Genomic DNA, 20874 nt, shown 5'->3' on the forward strand with positions numbered 1-20874 from the left:
ACGAAAGCCTTGAACCGCAAGGAAGAAAATTACAAGGTGATTTTGTTTTTGTTTGTTGTTGCAGCAGTTTTTTTAATTTGTCACTTATTTTTGTCCATATGTTCAAATATGTAAACCTTGACTAAAAAATAAAATATTTCCAAAAAATTGTAAGTATTGTGCAACTATAAAATTAGATCAGCAGTGAACATAAGCTGGGGAAAAAAAATAACATCAATTACAGAGACGTCACAAATGTACAGACTTTCCCCCTCTCTAAGTACAAATAAGCCTAAATGGCCTGCAATTTTCACATACACAAAAGCATTCACTGCATCACCTAGAACATTACTTTCATTAGTCACGCTTCTATAAGCCAAGTGAATTGTTCTAATAACCACAATCATCATCATCTTCATCATTGCAGCTCTTAGAATTTGAGAATGGCACTAAGTTTATAAAATTGCGTAAGCTTCTTCCCACACTTGACATCACATTACATATTCAAACGTGAAAAGAGAACGGTTTTAGCTAAATCACGTCTAAGCAGCATTTTATCATACAATAAACTGTGATTAAGTACCACGGCCATCAAGCAAGATTTCTAGTGAATAATAACACAAAGCTAGAGTGCAACAATGCACAAACACTCTTTCTGTGGCTTTGGTTTCAGAGTCTTCTCTAAAGAGTTATAAGCCATGAACCAAGCTAAACAGCAATCACAACATTACAAACTTTAATGTGAAGCAAAAAAAGTGAAAGTTATCCTGCTATCCCTACTCAAGTTGTTAAAGGGAGTTCACCCAAAAATGAAAATTTTGTCATTACTCACCCTCAAGTTGTTTCAAAGCTGTATAAGTTTCTATCCACGGTTGAACACAAAATAAGATATTTTAAAGAATGTTGGTGAGTAAAAACAGTTGACTGCACCCATCGACTTCCTTAGTAGGAAAAAATATGGGAGTCAATGGTGACCTTCAACTGTCTGGTTACCAACATTCTTTAAAATATCTTCTTTTTTGTCCAACAGAAGAAAGACACTCGTAAAGTTTTGGAACAACATAAGGGTGAGTATATGATGACAACAAAACTATCCCTTTGATTTTCATTAATGTGTAAAATGCATTTAACAAAAACACACCAGATGCAAGCATATTCATACAAATTCAAGGTTTTTACTGATGGTTTCAGGACATGGCACAAACACACATCAGGCCAAAGGGCAATGCACTACTGTTGGAGAGAGAGCATCGAGGTACTTGACGTGCTGCCTTTGCAATGCAAAGACGCCGCTGAAATCTTAGATCACTGACGCTTGTGGGAAAAAGAAAAGAAAATGCATGTACATCTGAGGAATTTTGAAACCCCTTGACCCTAAATCTGTCAATCATCCATTCAACCCGTCATTTGCACAATGAAAACAGGATACAAAACAAAGCCAGGTGAATAGAAAGAGAATAAAACATTACTCCGCTCAACATGGTCACTGAACAGACCCGTTGACAAAAGGCAGCAAACAGGGAAAACAACGGAGTCCGTATATTAGTGCGATTCCATTTCCCTCTTAGCCAAACACGTTCATTTGCAGGAAGCACACCTGCAGGCAGCACAGACATGATTGATAAATAACACATCTGATTATGCTTTCAGGGCAGAGACGTCTGACTAATGACCACAAACACACTGACACTGAAATGAAGCTGTATGACAAAACAAAAATGCGTGTGGAAATGAGTGAAAATTACATTTCACATATATATATATAGGCAGCTATAAAAAGTCTTGCATATGAGTTGGCTTTAACAATCAAAATAGAGGAACAATTGTCTAAAAGAATTCTAAAATGACAACTTAAAAGGTATAGTTCACCCAAAATGAAAATTCATAATCATTCCTTTATTCGGTGGAACACAAAAGGAGATGTTTAACTGAAATGTCGAAGGAGCTTTTTACCATACAATAAAACGTGAATAATAACCACAATTGTCAAGGAATATTTTTATTGAATAATAACTTACATTTTGGTCTGTTTCTCACACAAAGCTAGAGTGCCCTTGGTTCTGGAAATATGTTTCACATAGCCTTCACTGAAAAGTTACCATGAACCAAACTAACCAGCTACAAGGTGAATCACAACATTACAAAATTTAATGCGAAGCAAAAAAAAAAAAAAAAAAACCTATTTGAAAATTGGACAAAAAGATTTACAAGACGGTGTACGTAACGGCTTTAATGAGGGAAGGACCTACATAGCAAATGACAATCAAATAAAAAATAGATTTAAAGATTTTGAGTGTGCATATAGAAACAACGTATTTTACGTTTATTACAAAATATGCATATTTAAGCAGTTTAAGATTTTATTTTATAGTAGTTTGATGCTTTTATTGTTTTTATTTTATCTTTGACAGACCATGGTAACCAGCCACGTTCATTGTATGGAGGAAAGCCACACGAAGCCACGTTCTTCAAGAAATGACAACAGAATTTTCATTTTTGGGTGAGCTGTCTCTTTAAGCTCTGACGTCAATTAAAACTATAAATAACTACAATGCCTCCCTATTGGAAAATAATTTAATTGTGCACATCTGAATTACCTGCTAGCAATTTGCTTTAATATTTCATGCATTGTGCGCGTATGAAGTCACCGTTATGAACCTTTTGCTTTAACCAAAACAGCAGTTTTCCATCTTTGATCTCAACTGGATGTGAAACAGCAGGAAGTGTATCTTGAGCGATATCAAAACAATTTGTAAATCCTGCTTCACAACCCATAGTTCTTCTATCCTCAGATTGGGTTGAAATGCTGGGCTGTTATGCAGTCTTAAAAGAGTTCAAGGGGGTCAAACGTTGTAGTCGGGTGCTTTGCCCTGCGGTCCTCTAAGGTGGATCTGCAGGGTGATGAACGCACCCACCGTCACGTGAAAGAGGATCTGCCACATGTTACGGAGTTCGTACAGATACATGTTGCATAGGCAGATCATAGCGAAGGCCAGGAATGACTTGATGTTCCTCCAAACTGAGAAGTAGGCGAACAAATAACACTACGTATAGAAAAAGAAACAAGAGAAATGCATTTTTAAGCATAAATAAGCAAATTCAGGACAAGCTTTGTTTTAAGAATAAATATAAGAGAATGTAGTGAGGTTTAGGCCCTACTATTCAAAACCATGGGGTCGGTATCATTTTTAATGATTTTGAAAGAAGTCTCTTATGCTCATCAAGGCTGCATTTATTTGATCAAAAATACAGAACAAACCGTCGTATTGTGAAATATTGTTACATCTGTTTGCTTTTATTAATATTTTTTCCTGTGATGCAAAGCTGGATTTTCAGCATCATTACTGTGCGTTCACACCGCCGCCGGCGAGAGCGTCAAAGTGGCCGGAAGTCATTCATTTTCAATGAGAGGCGGCGGCGAGCTCCGGCGAGGGCGGTGAGAGCAGCGAAGAGAGTTGAAGTCAGGTCAACTTTATGGTAATAAGCTATGACGCGGTTCGGCGGCAACCAATCAGAATGTAGAAGTCCTCCGCCTGAGAGGATTCCAGAGAACGCAATCCTGTAAACATTGGTCTACTTCGATCTACGTCAGAGCGTCCCCGAATCTTTCTCCGGCGTCGTTGGCAGGGCGGCGAGAGCGAATTTTGTGTGAACGTACAGTTACTCCAGTCTTCAGTGTCACACGATCCTTCAAAAATCATTCTAAGATGCTGATTTGGTGCTCTTTTCTGAAAACAAGTCTTAATATCGTAATCTCAGTTTTGCTTCTCAACTAAAAATGTTTTTTTTTTTTTTTTTTTGCTGTGCAGAATATGAGTGAGGGTATTGAAAAACTACTACTAATAAAAAGCATCTACAATGCCAGCTGCTGTTTTTTGATACTAGTAAAAAGGCAATGTTTCTCCAATTTTCCAGATTACGCTTTTACGCGACAGTGAGGAAAAGTGTGATATATTAGCATTGGTTGGTCAGACCGAGACAGAGAGCAGAAGAAATGAAGCCTGGCAGGCCGACGGTAATTCACGGTCTGACTGCCGTCACTTACCTGATACACACAGGCCGCGGTTCCGAGGAAAAAAGCAATTACGTAATTAAAGTCTTCATCCTCGTTCTGCAGATGGAGCAGAAAAAGAGAAATGACAGTGTGCTGTGTTAAAGAGTGGACAAATTATAACAGGAAGCCATGTGCTAAAACAGGATGAATTAGAAAGGGAGAGTCAGGACTCGAGGGCTCACTTATCAGTGCAATATAAAAAGCGAAGCAAAACTGTTTTGTTTATGGTAGAGGAAAATCACATTACATCTAAGTGCAAAGTCTGACAAATTATTCAAGAGTGCTTTCACTATCCATTAGGTATGATTCATTATATTACAATGGCACTTATACATTTACAAGTAATGTTTAGTCCGATGTGTTAATCAATAAAAAGAAACAAAGCCCAAAATAAAGTGCCCGCATATACGCTTACCTGCAATACGCTTTCTATTGCGTGGACTCCCCTCAGCAAATTAAGAGCGCCGCACAGGACACTTAGGATGCAGGCGACGATACCCGACAGGGTGACGGCCTCCAACATTTGATGAGGAGCTGCAGGAAGAAATCAAGCAGAAAATCCGTGTCAAACCGTAGCAAAGTAACTAGATTTGAACATTTGCTTCAGGAAACCTGTGGTGCAAAACTTTCTGCCAAGGTGCTATAGGCTGTTATGAGTGGTCTTTCAAAATGTTCTACTTCTTGAGAACAAAGGGAAGTTTACAAGTTGTGTTCACAGTGTGTTCCCTACCAATGCCTTTATATTTAGACTGCTTGTGTTCTGAGAAGCCGTTGATTGATCCAATGTCCTCCGCGGAGAGCTGATAAGGAGGCCGGAGCTTGATCTCAGTCTGCATGTCGGCTAGATTAATCTTGGTGGAGAGGGAACGTGGGCTATTGTAACGTTGCTTGGTTTTCCGAATGAAGTTATCTGTCGAAATCATAGAAACGGCAAGAGTAAATAGATGCTTCCTTCAATCACAACATGGTCTATATGTTACAGATGGCTTCAGTTCATTTCAAATCACATTAAATGGAAAGTCTGCAGGATGCATTTATTTTTATATAGATAAATCCAAAGACTCCTAGCCAAAATGGAGCCTCATAAGTGACTACATTTAAATGTTCCACATACGATGCAACTCCATTAACGTTTACTCAAACTCACCATGTGCATAATGCTCTTCAGAGACTCAACTAATGCTCAAGATTGGTGAAACTGCCCATGTAGAACTAATTACTACACATACTTTTCAGTGTTGAATAAAAAACTGAATAAAAAATATTTCTAATCGAGTTCTCCTGACTCTTATAGGCACTAAACAGATTCTTTTAATTCTTAAAAAAACATGGTTATTGGTTTGAATCAGTCTGATAAATCCATCAGGGCTGTGTTTCACAAAAGCATTGTTAGCCTTAACAGGTCATAGAGACCAATGCTGCCAAGGGTTTCAACGATCTACTTAGGCTTACAATGCTTTTGGGGGAAAACAGTTCAGAATGGTTACTGAATCAACATCAAGTTATTATTACTTTAAGTGATATCCATATCAAAATAAAGTAGCTTTTGTGTACTTAAGGTTCAGGAAACTTAAAACAGAATCACTACTGACTTGAGGGTTGTTCATAAGACATCATGTAGTTGAAGATACACATGATACAATTTTGAGAATTTATATTTTGAAAACAAATTTAAATGTTATTTTTATATATAAAAAATTATACTCTTTAGAAACTCACCAAACTCAATAAAAGAGAAAGGCCTCAAAGCGCTGTTGATCCGCTTGGTGTCATACGTGACGATGAACTCTCTCTGAAGCTCGTCCAGGAAGCTGAAGGCCAGGACATTGGGATAGTTTTCTGTGCAAACCATCATGTACCCAACTCCGAGAGAGCTTGTAAAACTATGGAAGGCAAGATAAGTCATAGTTTGCATCATACTTTTAGAGTCGATTTAATTTCAATTAAGTTAAGGACAAATTATGTTTCATACAGTACATTGACAGTTGGCAACGCGTGAAAACTGACATCTGTCACAGATAGGATGGGGAAGGTCATTCAATGGACATGAGAATCCAAACGTCCACAGCGTATAAAAAACACCCTTCACCCTCTGTTTTACACCTGCTCTAGATCTGAACAGTTTAGTAACTCGCCTCAGGAAAGAAGAAACTTTGTCAACGTGTCTCTCCATGTTAACGTCTGTTTGAGAGATGAAACGATCCATTGAGGCACTCCAGAGAGAGAGAGAAAGAGATGACTCGTTTCTGCCTGCTTGTGAAGTTTGGAGTGATGAATAGCAGCCAGGCTATGAAATGGTCACCCCTGGGTCTCTCAGTGCAACGCATCTGAATTAGACCTTGCTTGAAGGGGAAGTTTTAGGCAACAGAACAATTGGCAATCGGAGCGCTCCACCCTCACTGACTGTGTCATTTGTTTTTGCTGGGATGTTTTAATTAAAGGGATGGTCACCCAAAAATGAAAAATCTGTCATCATTTAGTCACTGATGGCATTTCTAAATGTAAAGAGTTGCACAATTCTGGATAAATTGGGAATCATCAATAATATCATGATTCTCCCAGGGTTATGAACAGACAACTAAACAAAATAATGTAATTTGTTACTAGAGGTTCTGACAAAATGGTAATTGCAGCAGTCTTTAAAAGTGTTAAATTAATTTAATTTTTTATTTTATTTTTATCTGTTTGAATGAATGATTCAATGACTCACTTATAAATACTTCATGTCACTTATAAATGACACCTAGTGGCGTAACGATGTAATCAATGCAATAATTATTTAAAGCGCCACGTAACTTTCAAAAGGTGATTTATTCTATTTTGTTAGACATAACTGGTCTTTTTTTCAAATCTGAACTATAAACTTATATCCATGTGATATTTTTTTAAATATTTGTAACAGAAATAATAATACCACCATGTGGTTGAAAAGACTGTTTAATACCTATACACATGACACTGCTCTCTCTGGGTCAGTGGCAGATCTGAATGTTCTGGTGTGATTTTGTCTGGTTTGAATTGAGATTGCATTCTTTTAATAGTTAATCGTGCAGCTCTACCAAATGTGCATGAGTTCTTCCACAAAACACAAAAGGAGAGTGTAGTGTACATTAGTGTATGCATATAGCTATTAGCTAACATGCAGTGACCACAACCTGTCAAGCTCCAAAATGGATGCATGAGTGGACCACGTTTACTGTGCTTTTATGTTATTTTTTGGAGCTGGACAGCCCATGTCACTCTATATGCTTTCATTGAATGGAAAAGAACACCGTGAGGGTGAGTAAATAATGATAGAATGTTTAGGTTTGGGTGAACTGTTCCTTTAGCTGCAAATGTATCAAAATGACTGAATTGAAATGACCACAACTTCCCGTATAGTGCAGTGTATGGGAATTGAGAGAAAACTAAGCACAAAATTAAATATTGAGGAACTGTCACACAACAGGACAAAGAAATATTATCCTTCTTTACGCTAAATGTATTTCAAGATATTTAAAAGTAAATGAAACTTCAATAAAAATAAAATCTAATATATATGTTCAATAGTTCAGCAAGGATGCATTAAATTGATCTTATATAACGGATAGTTCCAGTCCTTGATTCAGATTGGTTGATTCAGACGTTTATTGTCGTTTGTAAGGCGTTGTAAATTAGGCTAACCTACAAACATACACCTGTGAAAACTAGGGCTGGGCGATAAAACGATAACGATAATTATCGCGATATAATTTTTCTCGATAAAACGATATCAAGAGTTCGATAAATGTTCGATAATGCTTATGCGCCAAAAGCGGAACGAAACTCATTTGAACCACGCGCCACACGGACCATTTATCCTCGGGTCAAAGTCCAAACGGCAGCGCAGCGCGAGCTCACTAGAGCAGATGCGTTTACTCTGATCGGTCTCGGTCACGAGATCCAGTGAGAAGCGCTTGAATTCAGCAAAGAACACAAATGTCTCAGTGATTTAAAACAGTTTAAAGGCAGATGAAACAGCGCTGACAAACGGGAGAAACACTGTGCACAATGATACAGTCAGAAGGCTTTTCCGTCTACAAATTCCCATCATTTACCTTGGATTTACTGTAACGACGTTAGCTTAGTAATATTAACTGCACCATGAAATGTGGGATATACATATTGAATTGTATTATATTATTAATGTAGACAATGTATTAAAGGACTAATGGAATATAATTACAGTATTTAATAATGTATTTAGGCTACTGTTTTTCATACAAATACCATAGAAACCATAAAGTTACATTTTGCCATGATAGTGAGGTGCTACAGGCTATGCCTGGTTTTATCTGTGGTTATCATGATCTAAATGCATGATACTGGATGACCAATGGTTAATTTTAATAAAACTCAAACAGTCAGAATATTACATTTTACCAAATAAAAATTAGCACACGCAGAAACTAAGAAATTTATTTTTATTTTATTTATTTATTTTTATTTATTTTGTTAAGGAAAATTGACAAATGTTTGAATGTTCTACCTCAGATTTGTGAAATGTTCACCTGTTTGGTAAGTGTTTGTCATGATATGTTCTGACAATAAAGAGTAGTTTAAAACCACAATTAACGCTCTTGTTTCTACAACTTTCACTTAGGAGCAAAAATCTGCCTTTAAACTTGAAAGAAATAAAGATTTGACATTTATCGTGATAATTATCGATATCGACTGATATAAAAAAAATATCGTGATACATTTTTTTGCCCATATGTGACCGCATTACATCTGTATAACTGCGCCACTGCATCTGTGTGTTGCTTTTCAACCATTCCACTTCTGATTCTGAAGAACTACATTGCTTGTCGGAAGAAGAAGAATTTTTATCAGTATCATTACATTTTTGTGTCTGTGTGATTACTTAAGGACACCTTGCCGGGTATGTGGGAAAAACGTTTTATAAAAGCAATAAGCCCAGTGAAGCCGTGATTTACAGGGAATTTAGAACAGCTAAGGGGCGTTAGGCACGACCCAGAGCTTTAATAAGCAACAGTAACAACATTCTGGAACTCATTCCTAAAACATGATGTTTTAATATAATATACTTAAGTGTTATGTTAACAGTTAGGGGCTCAGTAATTATGCGTTTCAAATAAAAATTCCTTTGCAAGGAACTTGCGGACAGCAGACTCTGTCAAAAATGCCTTTATAAATGTATTTCCAGTGTAGTGCACTGCAAACACCAGTTTGTTTTCACACTGAAGACAGTGTTAAAATGGTGTCACAACATTCACACACACCCTCAAGCAAACTGCTATTGATAACTCACTTGATGTTGTATATGCCAGATCTAAGTGAGCAGCGATCAGGAAACTGGCTGAGTTTTTTGGACAGACTCTTGAGATGTTTCTTGGTCTCCTGAAGCCCTTTATCCTGTTCATAGTCAGTGGAGGCCGAGAGAGGTAGACCATCCCTCACTCTCACCACAGAGGCAAACAGGACCATAGACATCTTACAGGCAGCTCAGTGGACACCTGGAAGAACAGGACAAAATTAATCATTCAGTGCAAATAATGCAAACAATACTCCATTCTTCTCACTCCCGTGTTTTCTGCTGACAAAACAGAATGTAATATACAAAGTAGATATTAAATTAACATATAAATAGCTAGACTCACGTATGAATTCTTTAATATTCAACTCTACGTAGACTCATGACATCTGTAGCACACTGTGCTAAGCTAATAATAACATTAGCACGTTTGCTGACAGCTAACATCGGCTGATGGTTCTATGCACTCACCACAATCACGCATCTAATTATACGGGGTTATTAGACTTTAATTAAAAGCGAACCATTAAAACTACACATTGCAATTATACGCAGTGATATGTGGAGTAGATGCCACTGCTAACGTTACCATAGCAAGACTAGCGTGAGTGACATCGCATGCATTATCATCTCTGATAGCTTTACATATACCTACTGACATGAGCCGTTTTAAAGCATATTAAGACATTATAATCCTTTTTTGAATGATTTTGCTGATGTACTATTGTGGTCGCTGAGCTCTTCCTGCAGGTCTCATTGCGGACGGTTCTGCTAACGTTTGACAAAGCTTCGGCTGTGTTCGTCTCATTTTCGTCCTTGTTCGGCTTCGCTTCGGCTCTGTTCGTCGGTGTGTGAGTCTGTGTGACGTGGCTGGAGGAAAAGCATTATGGGTCACTAAAGTGACCATCAGCAAACCAGTTAGTGAAATCATTTTTTGGGGGGAAATTGGATGTGACACTAATAAAAGATTTTATAAAGTAGCCTAATACTTTGGCATAAACTGAAAAAACTATAAAAATGACAAAACTCCCTCTTAAAGGAGCTGCATGTAAGAAATGTATTTCAATTAATCATAAAATGGCCCTGATATGTCACTAGACATTAAGAAATCATGTTCATTTCAAATACTTCTATCACTGACAACAGTAGTCCAGCCAGGATATTGCCATTTAAAAAGTGAAGTTGCAGCCCTCAACTGATGTTGATGTTGTCATGTTGTGTTTTGGCCTGATGCTCCACCCTCCACCTATCTACCAATCATGAAGTCAGTAGTGTTTCGGCATCCGGGTTGCCAGCTCAGCTCTAGTTACCACTGCTGCAGCTACAAACGTTCATGCTGGATCCTGCAGCCTATCTGGCAACCTCGAGTCAGGGGGGAGGGGGATGGGGGAGGGGATACACTGCTCTACAGTAATTTGAAAGTGATTGCAGTACCAGTTTTGGCCACAATCTTACATACGGCTCCTTTAAGATTTTTAAATTAATGTGAATTTTAGTAGTTTCTTTTTACAAGTTAGTATTGTTTTAGTATTATCAAATGAAACCTAGTATCATTTGATAAAGCACATGGACTCAAAAACTTTTTTTTTCTGTGGTGTAGGCTAATGTTCCTCTGAATAAGAAGATAATTTTTTAAATTATATAAATGACTAAATGTGCTAAATGAAGGTGTGATTTACACCGTGTCCTAACCAGCCGCGACGGCGACGATTCTATTTTAGAAACGGTTTCTATTTTTCTGTGATGTCGCGTGGCAATGATAATCTCAGGTAGCCTACTGTTTATGTGCTTTATTTAATGTTAAAAGCGTGTAATGTGACTTTGAAAATCGTTTAGTGCTCCAGTTTTGTAGCTGTAAAAACAACAATGGATAATTCACCTCAGATCTTGAAATTAAACAAATGGAAACAAGAACGTTCAAACTGTGAACAAACAAGTGTATTATTTGACAAAGATTGTTTTAGTAGGCCTAACTCAGTAGCCTATGTATTTGAATAATGTTTAAATGGTGTATTATTTGTGAATTTGATTATGTAGCCTATCCATTTTCTTGCGATTGCCGTCTTGAGTATCTTGAGACTGCAGGGTGCCCCATTTGTCATTTTAGGTCTCAGAAGGGTGCTCGCGAGCACTGACATTGACTATGAGGTCAATTTGCGCCCTCGATGCGCACTTTTGCCGAGCCCGCACTGATGCGAGCTCCGCAGCAGACTTCTTCCCGACAGTCAAAGCGACGTTACGTCACGAAAGTGCGGACTCAGAGGAAGACCGCGAGTGCTTAAAGGGATACTCCATTTTTTGGGGAAATAGGCTCATTTTACAACTCCCAATTTACAACAAGTTAAACAGTTGAGTTTTACTGTTTTCGAATCCATTCAGCCGATCTCTGGGTCTCCGATCTACAGAAGAGTCAAGTTTTAAATAGGAAAAATATCGAAACTCTTTGGTCATTTTTTTTAGAGAGATGCTAATGGTCTTGTCCGATTCAATGATCTATGCTAAGCTATGCTAAAAGTGGTACCGCCAGACCCGGAGTTCGGCTGAATGGATTCGAAAACGGTAAAACTCAACTGTTTAACTCTGGGGGAGTTGTAAAATGAGCCTATTTCCAAAAAAAGTGGAGTAACCCTTTAAGATGCCATTTGGGACAGGGCTGTACATGTGCTTGCCGCGAGAGCCCGCCCACACGCTGTTCTGATTGGCTGTGGGTTTTGATTGATTTTTACGCATTTCGCAGTCGCGTCGCGTCTTGTGTGGACAGACAAATTATTTGTCGCTGGAATCAATCTTATCACATCGCGTCTGGTTAGGACACGGTGCCACGGTGACAATCAGCCTACAGATCTGACACATTAAAGTAGCTTGTCCTCATTTAAACCAAAATGTATTTGTTATATAGCAGAAGGACGTAAGTTAGATGTGTGTGTGTGTGAGAGAGAGAGTGTACCTGTTTTTCTATCCCGGTGGGGACTTCAACCTGGATGCACACAGACTCATGGGGACTCGTGCCACAGTGGGGACCTAAATAGAGGTCCCCATGGGTAAACAAGCTTATAAATCATACAGAATGAGTTTATTTGGAAATGTAAAAATGCAGAAAGTTTTCTGTGATGGGTAGGTTTAGGGGTAGGGTTAGTGTAAGGAGATAGAATATACCGTTTGTACAGTATAAAAACCATTACGTCTATGGAGAGTCCCCACAAAGATAGTAAACCAGACGTGTGTGTGTGTGTGTGTGTGTGTGTGTGTGCGCGCGCGCTATAATCTATATATTCTATCATCTTTTGACTTTTATTTTTACTCTCCCAACTCTTTTGCTGTTGCAGCCATCAAACTCAAAATGTGTTTATATTTACATTGGAAATCTTTTCTTTGAACAAATCAGATTCTTGATTTTATTGCATTTTACTAAATGTCCCAAATTTTCTGGAAATGGGGTTGTAAATCAATTTCATTCAGTGACAAAAAATAGATGAACAAACACGAAACTGTTTTGATGGAATAAATCACATCACAAACGTTGTTGTTGGATGACACGTCAAAAACCAGAGCGGAGACGGTCGATTAATGTGTCAAATGTGATTTAGTGATGGTCAAGTGGAAAAGGTGGAGGGAAATCTTATCCTATAATGTTTCACGTTCAATGTTGTGTGACTTCTGCATACACATCATACACATATCAATTTTGCAGCCCCAGTTTTGAATTTAAAGATAACATCTTAAAATTCTTTAAGATCATAAACCACAAAATCAGACTTGCTTTTTGTAGTTCTGTCAGTGTTGAAATAGTAATAACGTGATCTTTGATGTGAGTCGTTCAAATTCATCCATCACACGCTCTTCTGAATTGCATGTCTTCATCCTACAAGGATGAAACGGAGAGCTCTTCAGGCTAGTGACCTCCTGGAAACATCCACTTCACACAGCCATGCATTAAAGATTGATGTTCTACACGGACAGCTTGACGGATAGCTGGCATTCGTAAAGCTATGTATTTAGTGCAGGACTGTCAGGGTGACAAGTGAAGATGTTGTCATTCATACTGACAGGATGTGGAGTGGTAGAGTGGGCTGACCGTGCCGTGGTTGTACCTCTGAAAATACTGCAGCAACATATGGAGGAGTAAAAGATCAAGCTCAGTGGGCCGGGTAAAGCCGATATAGACACCACTCTAGGAAAAGCTATACCTCTCGTCAAATGCTCATTCATCCCTATAAAGCACCCCTATAATGACTGATCCAGTATAGGTCTGTGTAATATCATTTTTATGGATGATTAAAAACAACAGCAGAATTATTATGCATTTCAATGGATGCTAAACTCAGCCTCTGTCTTTTTCATAAAACCCAATTACAGCTCAAAAGTGTCTTTTCTTATTCTGCTGCAAAAACATATGCTTTTTTTTTTACTTTAACTGCCACATTTCTGAGAATAAGCTTGTATTGATTTCTTGGCAAGTGGTGCACATCATTTTTTTGATTATTGCTTTCAGAGCGAGGGTGGAGGAAATCTTTATTCCTCCAGTAAAGATAATTAAATTTAATTCAATTTTGTATAGCACTTTTCACAATACATATCGTTTCAAAGCAGCTTTACAGAAATCTACATTTCAATTTAGAGTAATCTGTTATCAGAGGTGACTGTTTCAGAATAATGTCCATAGCCTATGTCAAGTTCTAAGATAACACAAATCATGCCGTTATCCTGTATTAATTTAGGCAGGGCAATGATCTCATTAAAGCAATTAGGGCAAGTTTTGATCATTATGATTAAAATATATGGAAAATTTGGCAGTGGTGCATGTTGATTCAGAGCTGGCATCATCTGAAGTCCTCGCTGGTGTTGGCGTCATCTCTATAGTCTACACATAATGGGGTTGTATTTATGCCATTGACTTCTGTCAGTGAGAGATCTGTCCTGTTGATGTGTATTATTGAATATTTCCACGGGCTATTCATTTTCACGCCACAAGCTGAAAGGACTGTGTTGAACCAACTGATCATTTTAGCAGGTGAAACAGTGCTCTACAACAGGGCAATGTAACTGGAGAGACAATTTGCACTGTAGTCAAGTATTGACAAAATAATATATCAGGCATTAGATTCAGAGTCTCAAAAATTTAATTATGGGTATAAATGAATGTACATATAGTATTGATTAACAGCAAAGGGACTCCTATCATTCCACTTGCCTTTCACACACACTGTGTCTGTATATTAATGATAGGGAAATTTCATAATCGGTGCGTTATTATCGGCTCATTCGTTTTTTAGTCAAACGTGGATCTTGAAAGGTTTCTTCCCTGCCTGAGAAAAGGAAAACATCTCAGTAACAGACAATTTTATGCAAGTATTTAGGGGTGGGCGATGTGACCAAAATCTTATTTCACCATAGGAGTCATTTTTTTCACGTTATCAGGATATAGTTATTTTTGCTATAAGGTTTTACGATATTGACATTTTTGATACAAATGAAATGTCATTTTTGCTATAAGGTTTTACGATATTGACATTTTTGATACAAATGAAATGTCATAATTCTGGTCAATATCGCAAAAAATTAGTACTAGCTTAACTAAAAAAACTCAATTTAACTTCCTGAGGACAAGTAAACAGTCTGTGATTAAATAAGAACAAATAAACTAATTACAAGTAATAGGAAAATAAACACATATACCTACCTTTTCCGTTTTGTCTGACTTATTTGTGGTAATAAGTTTTTATTTATAAAAAAAAAAAAAAAAATGTTTTCAGGTTTGTCGTTGTGTTTTCTGATTTGTTATTTTGTTTTCGTAAATGTTATTGTGCTTTCTAACTTGTCAATTTGTTTTTAGTCTTTCCATTGCGTTTATAAATTTGTTGTTTTGTTTTTGGAATTGTTTTGCACTTCTCGTCCACCACAACAATAGAACAAAGACTCAAATGAAAAACTTTGAACCCCCGAAATAAAAATTACTACATAAATGGTATAATCCACTGTATAAAAAAAGTCATCACTATGTAAATTAAATATACATTTATTTTCATTAATGTTACAAAAGTGATTCAGTTAAGAACAGTGAGATTTTCTCTCTTTTGTAGTTTGATTAACATTAAAGACAGTAAGGAACAGGTTTATTAGGCTGCTGTCACTTTAAGAGCTAATGCACGGATCCAATATACTGTTACACATGCACTCTCTTTCTCAACTGTTTATGCTCACTTAAGACATAAATGACTGTTTACGAGAATACTTGATACTTTGTGCGTGCGTCTCAGACTGACAGTGTCTCTCAGAAAGCACGCGCATATGGCGAAATGAGTTATTTTTTGCTGCTTATTGCACTTCAGTGGTTTAAAATCACTTGTTTTTGAATCACGATGCTTAAAAACACATTCAAATGATAAGCTATGGTGATGGAGCAGCACAGCAAAATTTGTACCGGTATCACCCACGGCCCACCCCTTATGTAGTTGCTATATGCTAGTATTTGATGGATTCTAAGTTTTTGGCCTGCATTCAATCTGCACTGGAAAACAATTTCCTGGAAATAAAGAGGTGGTTGACAGTCTGTCTGGATTATGACAGCTCACTATATCCTGGATGTTTAAGGTCAGTGAGAATGGATACACTTTATTAACTTTTGGCATCACCCAATTATACAGAGGAAAATACAGTATGTACACTGTATTACACACAGGTACTTTTTATTTTCCATTTCTTTACTTTCATTTATGCTGCCATTTTCTTGTCCTGTTTTTACCCCTGGTTCTGACTGGTGCATCCAGGCAAAATAATTGCCTGCACCCTCAGTAGCTTCCTCCATGTAATTCTGATGGAACCATCCCTCTCTCCAAACCATTAAACAGTCACATATTGCACTTGACAACACATGCTTTTCACCAGCAGGTGTTTCTCCACGGGCAGCAGTTTAAATGTCCAAAAGTGACTCATCCCTTGAGTTTCCAATCTGGCAAACCTCTTACAAGGGTTCCTGTGGGGTTTGATGGCAAAAGCCTCGGATCGTTTGAGATCATGACATAATTAGTCCAGGAAAACTTTCGTAAACAGAACACCTGTCAGAAAAGTTTGATATGAAATTACTCAGAAACCGCACAGTAGTGCTAGTTTTCTCTGTTTCATCAGGTAGTTTATTTGTACTCTGTTGTAGCAACCATGACAGCATGGGTGCTAATTGACAGCAGGGGAAGAATAATTTTCTCCTTTTCAAAAGTAATGACATATCTTCCCATATTTACCATGACCGTGTCTACAAAAAGAAAAAGAAAAAGAAAAAAGAACGGCGTCAAAAATAGCAGTTTTTGGTCAGGCGCCTCACTCTGTTGGCTTCATTAACCTGACAAAATGGCTAATTTCATATAGTAGGATAAAAGTTGATATCTAATAAGCACATGTGCATGCAATTTCACACCATTTACAGGGAAGTAAAATAGTTGAATGCCAGGGAAAAGTTTATTTAAAGTATGTCACCTTATTGCAGACAATAGTTTCCAAATAGAAAACAAATGATCTGTCAGCCAGGCAGACAAAGTCAGCAAACTAACCCACACTTGTCCTTTGGTTTTGTACAAACAAAAGCTCTGAACAAATTGTGCAAAAAACTATTTTTTTGTGCTTGTCTGTACAAAACTCACAGGTATGATGCCAAAGTGATGCAATGTGGCTACTAATATTTTCTGGGCATTATTTTTAGCACAATGTTGCCTGCCCAGGTCTCTATTATAAAATATTATAAGATCTTTATTTTAAAGTATTATAATATGCCTTCAATTTAAGTCAATGGATTTTTTCACCATCATCCCCTGGGTAAGAAGTAATAGTGAAGCTCTATTACAACCCTGCTTGCATTTCATGGCTATGTTTATAACCAAATAAGAAATATTAACATAATATTATATGAATAATTTGGACAATGGTTCTTGGAAACGAATGCCTTTTATTTTGCATTGTGTTCATCAATGCAGAGAAACTGTACATATGGCTGGGCACAAAAAAATAAAGGCGACAGTGACTTCTTGGCATCGTGGTTGCTCCCACATTTCACAGACCTTTGGGATAAGACAAAGCACATCTTTCTACAACAGAATAACTCAAAGGAACCAGATGAAAGTCCCTGACCATCCAAATATTGATGAAAATGTCAATGCACAAACGAACCATGTCTCGACAACAATGTCACGTAATGAGACAAACCTGTGCAAGCGCTGATTCATTACATCTGTCATTTTGGACCATTATTGAACATGTTCTGACAAGCTATCTCTACCCTTCCCCTCATTTGGACCCTTTTACCATCAGCTACGTGATACAAATCCAGCATGTGATCTTTATTCTTCACTCTTAAAGACAGTATTTGAACTTGAAGCCATTATCTTGCATATAATTGACATCTATGCATCAGCGTTCCTTGGCTCATGTTTTATTCAATGCTTCTTGCCGCAAATTTGGCAAGGAAATGTAAACTGAAATCCTGTTCAATGATTTTTTTTGTGTGTGTGTTCCGTCTCCCAAAGACACATGTAAACAATTCATAATTCGGCGACATGAATAGAGAACACTCAACTGGATTGCAAATTACGATGAGCGCTAGTGCTCTTCAATTGTGTTTCGCTATCCCTGAGAACCTTATTTATAATGAAACAAACCAACCCTCTGAATTATGCAATAAAAGTTCAGCTACAAGACCATTAAATATGTATACTGCCTAGAGCAGGGAGTTTTCCACACACACACAATAGTGTAGTCGCCACAGAGATATTGGGAAGGGTTGTGGTATCACTAAGAGTGCCAACATCTGGCAGAGAGCAAGTAAAACGGATCCTCCGGCACTACACTGTTTAAACCAGCGAGACATGTTAAATGAGCATCACTCAACATGCCTTAAAGCAAACCATCTCCCTCCCGAATAAATGAAGACGTTATGATCTTCGGTTCCCATCATCAACTTTTGCATCCATGCTTGGAAGAGGAAAATGTCCATGTGTATTAGAGATCAAGAATAGCATTGTAAATCAGAAGAGGGGTGGGTCATAGACTCCATAACCAGTCTAGACATACAAACCAGACAAGACTTTTAAAATAATCAGAACAGTAACTTACAGTGGAACGTGAAGGGCCAAGAAGATTCCAGAATTCATTTGGGAAATAAAGTATTTCTATCCATTTTTTTTTGTTTTGCATTTCCGGTTTTGTTACATCATTTTATTCTGTCACAGCTGACAATAAAACAAGGGGAAAAAATACTTTGAATACATGTCCTTGTATTTGATCTTGTATTTTGGCGCAAATACTGTATATCTCGAAAATAGTAAAATATTTGGACGACAGTTATTCAAACATTTAAGGCCACAAAGTTCAGCTACAACAACTTTCTCCATCTTTTTTTTTGATGATGTCATACGGCATTTTTTTCCTTTTTCCTTTTTTACAAAAATATTTGCAGATACGATTGTACACATTATTCCTCCTAGCTGGAATGGGAGTGATGGCAAAGTATCCCGGAGAAAAATGGTTTTCCCCAATAAACACCAGCCACCCGTCACACGTACGGGACCCTGGCGAGTGAGGGCCCAGTGTTGCATAGATTTCAGGTGTGGATTTCAGTAACGCAAGTCACAGTATTTGGAAACAATTTCACAAAATGTCGGAGGACATAAAAAAACAAAACAAAGCAAAAATATCTGAAGTGGTCTGATGGTCATACATTGGTATTATAAACATAAGGGCACAGCTGTATAAAAAAATAACCTTTTAAGCTGAGGTTTCAAGTCTGTGGCATCAGTGCTGGGATGTCCCTGCCCAAGTCACAGTGCAATGATAGGCTCCTCCCATCTACAGGAACCACGCCCACACTATTAGAGCTCCTCCTTCCGCTTGCCCACTTTCTCTTGGTCCCGGCCCCTGAGACTTCTCATGAAACCAGTAAAGCCAGCTTCCTGTATGGTGTAGACAGTATACACAGTGAGAAATGAAAAACAGTTTATCTCATAATGTGAAAATAATCACCACAGTGGCCCCCCAAAAATATTTGGACGCTTGAATTCAAATTCATGAAATTTATATCAAATAAAGACAACTGAGACAAAATAAACCATGTGGCATTTGCAAACAAATTATGCTAGAACTTTTAGTGCATGTATGAAGTCATTACCAAAAGTAACCACAGGTGAACTGTAGTGTACATTAACTGTGGACATGTTTCACGGAAGGTGACGCTGCACTAGAAAAGCGTATGAAATTACTTCAGACTCAGGATATGATACAACAGGATGATGTCAGGCTGTGGTTCTAAATCTTTTTGACTAAAAGAAAAGGGGATTTTTTCTTATCATTTTAAATCATTTTAATATTTTAATATATTAACAATAATTTAAACAAAGTCATCCTGTGGTCCTAAAGTTTTTTGAGGCCTTTTACACCATGTCTACACACGCCACAACAGAAGCTGTCTACACTGGATGCGACAATCCATTTGTCCTTCCTATGAGAAGAATCATGAGTGCTTGGAGTACATCATAAATAGAACGAGGCATCAGTTTTCGGTCGGGGATTTGTCGCATCGCGTGACTCGCGTCATGCCGCATCCAGTGTAGACAGCATCACTGTTTATAATGGGTTCTATTGTCTTTTGTCGCATCGCTGGCATTTCGCTGGTGTTAGTGGTCCCTGGGGCTCCCATCCCATTAATAAAAATAACATAAAACATAACATAAACAATAATTAACATGTTTAAATAAACACACATATTTTAACACAATACATATGGTTGGAACTAGATGGAGCACAAATCTAGTTGTACCTGAAGTTTGACAATCAGAAGGATCTCAATCATGATCCAATCATTATAATTTCAAACCCATTCAATATTTTGCTAGAAAAGTTTGCTAGTGCTTTCTCTACAATAATGCAGCTTGAAGTGTGCCACTGTATTATATTCAGATCACTCACATGAAAGATCACTTACCCCTCTTTCCCCATTGTATTTCTCGCTGAACTTCCCATAGTTGTAATAGTTGAATGTTGGGTAGCCCTCAACTCCTTCCTGTTTACACAACTCATGGTTTTGTCCCTTTGTGCAGTCCACCGCAGCATATGCAATCTGAAAGAAATTAAAGCAAGATTATTTGTAAATGGATGTTTTGCCATAGCCTAACTACCTTTATTTCCCTATGTATGTTGCATCAGATCCAGTAGTATTACTATGGTAATATGATATGTACAAAGCTGTGGTAGAATCGATCAGGACTTTTTGGACACATAAGAGTACACTTTTTTCAAAGTTAAAAAGGCATGAGTTTGTGAGTTGTAGTGAATGTAGCATGTGGGGAGGAATTATGCTGCCTGATCATGGTTTCAATGAGTGCGTTTACATGTACCCTCATAATGCCATTATAATGGGATTTTGGCAATATTGCGATCAAACTTTACCTCATGGTAACGCAATACTTCGCTCAAACTAATGCGATTTAAGCTCAATCATAGTAACCATACTCGCATTGAACTATCTCGCGTACGCTGAACTTAATCGCAATCGCATGTAAACACCTTA

General features: G+C 37.6%; 2 protein-coding genes across 7 annotated transcripts in view; both read right to left on the reverse strand.

Moving 5' to 3' along the window:
• Positions 1-1134: 1134 nt before the first annotated feature.
• sec22a (SEC22 homolog A, vesicle trafficking protein) lies at positions 1135-19105 on the reverse strand. Of its 6 annotated transcripts, none has more exons than XM_084420252.1 (7): positions 10049-10190; positions 9324-9528; positions 5753-5916; positions 4764-4943; positions 4449-4567; positions 4025-4090; positions 1135-3023 (listed from the first exon to the last, which is right to left on the reverse strand). In XM_084420252.1, exons 2-7 carry the CDS (start codon positions 9503-9505, stop codon positions 2823-2825), a joined length of 912 nt encoding a protein of 303 aa, XP_084276378.1. In that variant the 5' UTR covers positions 9506-9528; positions 10049-10190; the 3' UTR covers positions 1135-2822. The 6 variants fall into 6 exon arrangements, with proteins under 6 accessions (XP_084276378.1, XP_084276377.1, XP_084276374.1 ...); XM_084420251.1 differs by having other exon boundaries at positions 9986-10185; XM_084420248.1 differs by having other exon boundaries at positions 9673-10181.
• The window catches only part of pdia5 (protein disulfide isomerase family A, member 5), a 63710-nt gene continuing 60083 nt past the window's right edge, over positions 17248-20874 (reverse strand). The window contains exons 16-17 of the mRNA XM_084420245.1: positions 20290-20424; positions 17248-19261 (exon numbers count right to left, since the gene is read on the reverse strand). Coding sequence (XP_084276371.1) covers positions 19181-19261; positions 20290-20424 — 216 coding nt within the window. The 3' untranslated portion in view covers positions 17248-19180. The remainder of the gene's footprint in view (positions 19262-20289; positions 20425-20874) is intronic.

Source organism: Rutilus rutilus (genome assembly GCF_951802725.1).
Source record: "Rutilus rutilus genome assembly, chromosome: 10".
NCBI lineage: Eukaryota > Metazoa > Chordata > Actinopteri > Cypriniformes > Leuciscidae > Rutilus > Rutilus rutilus.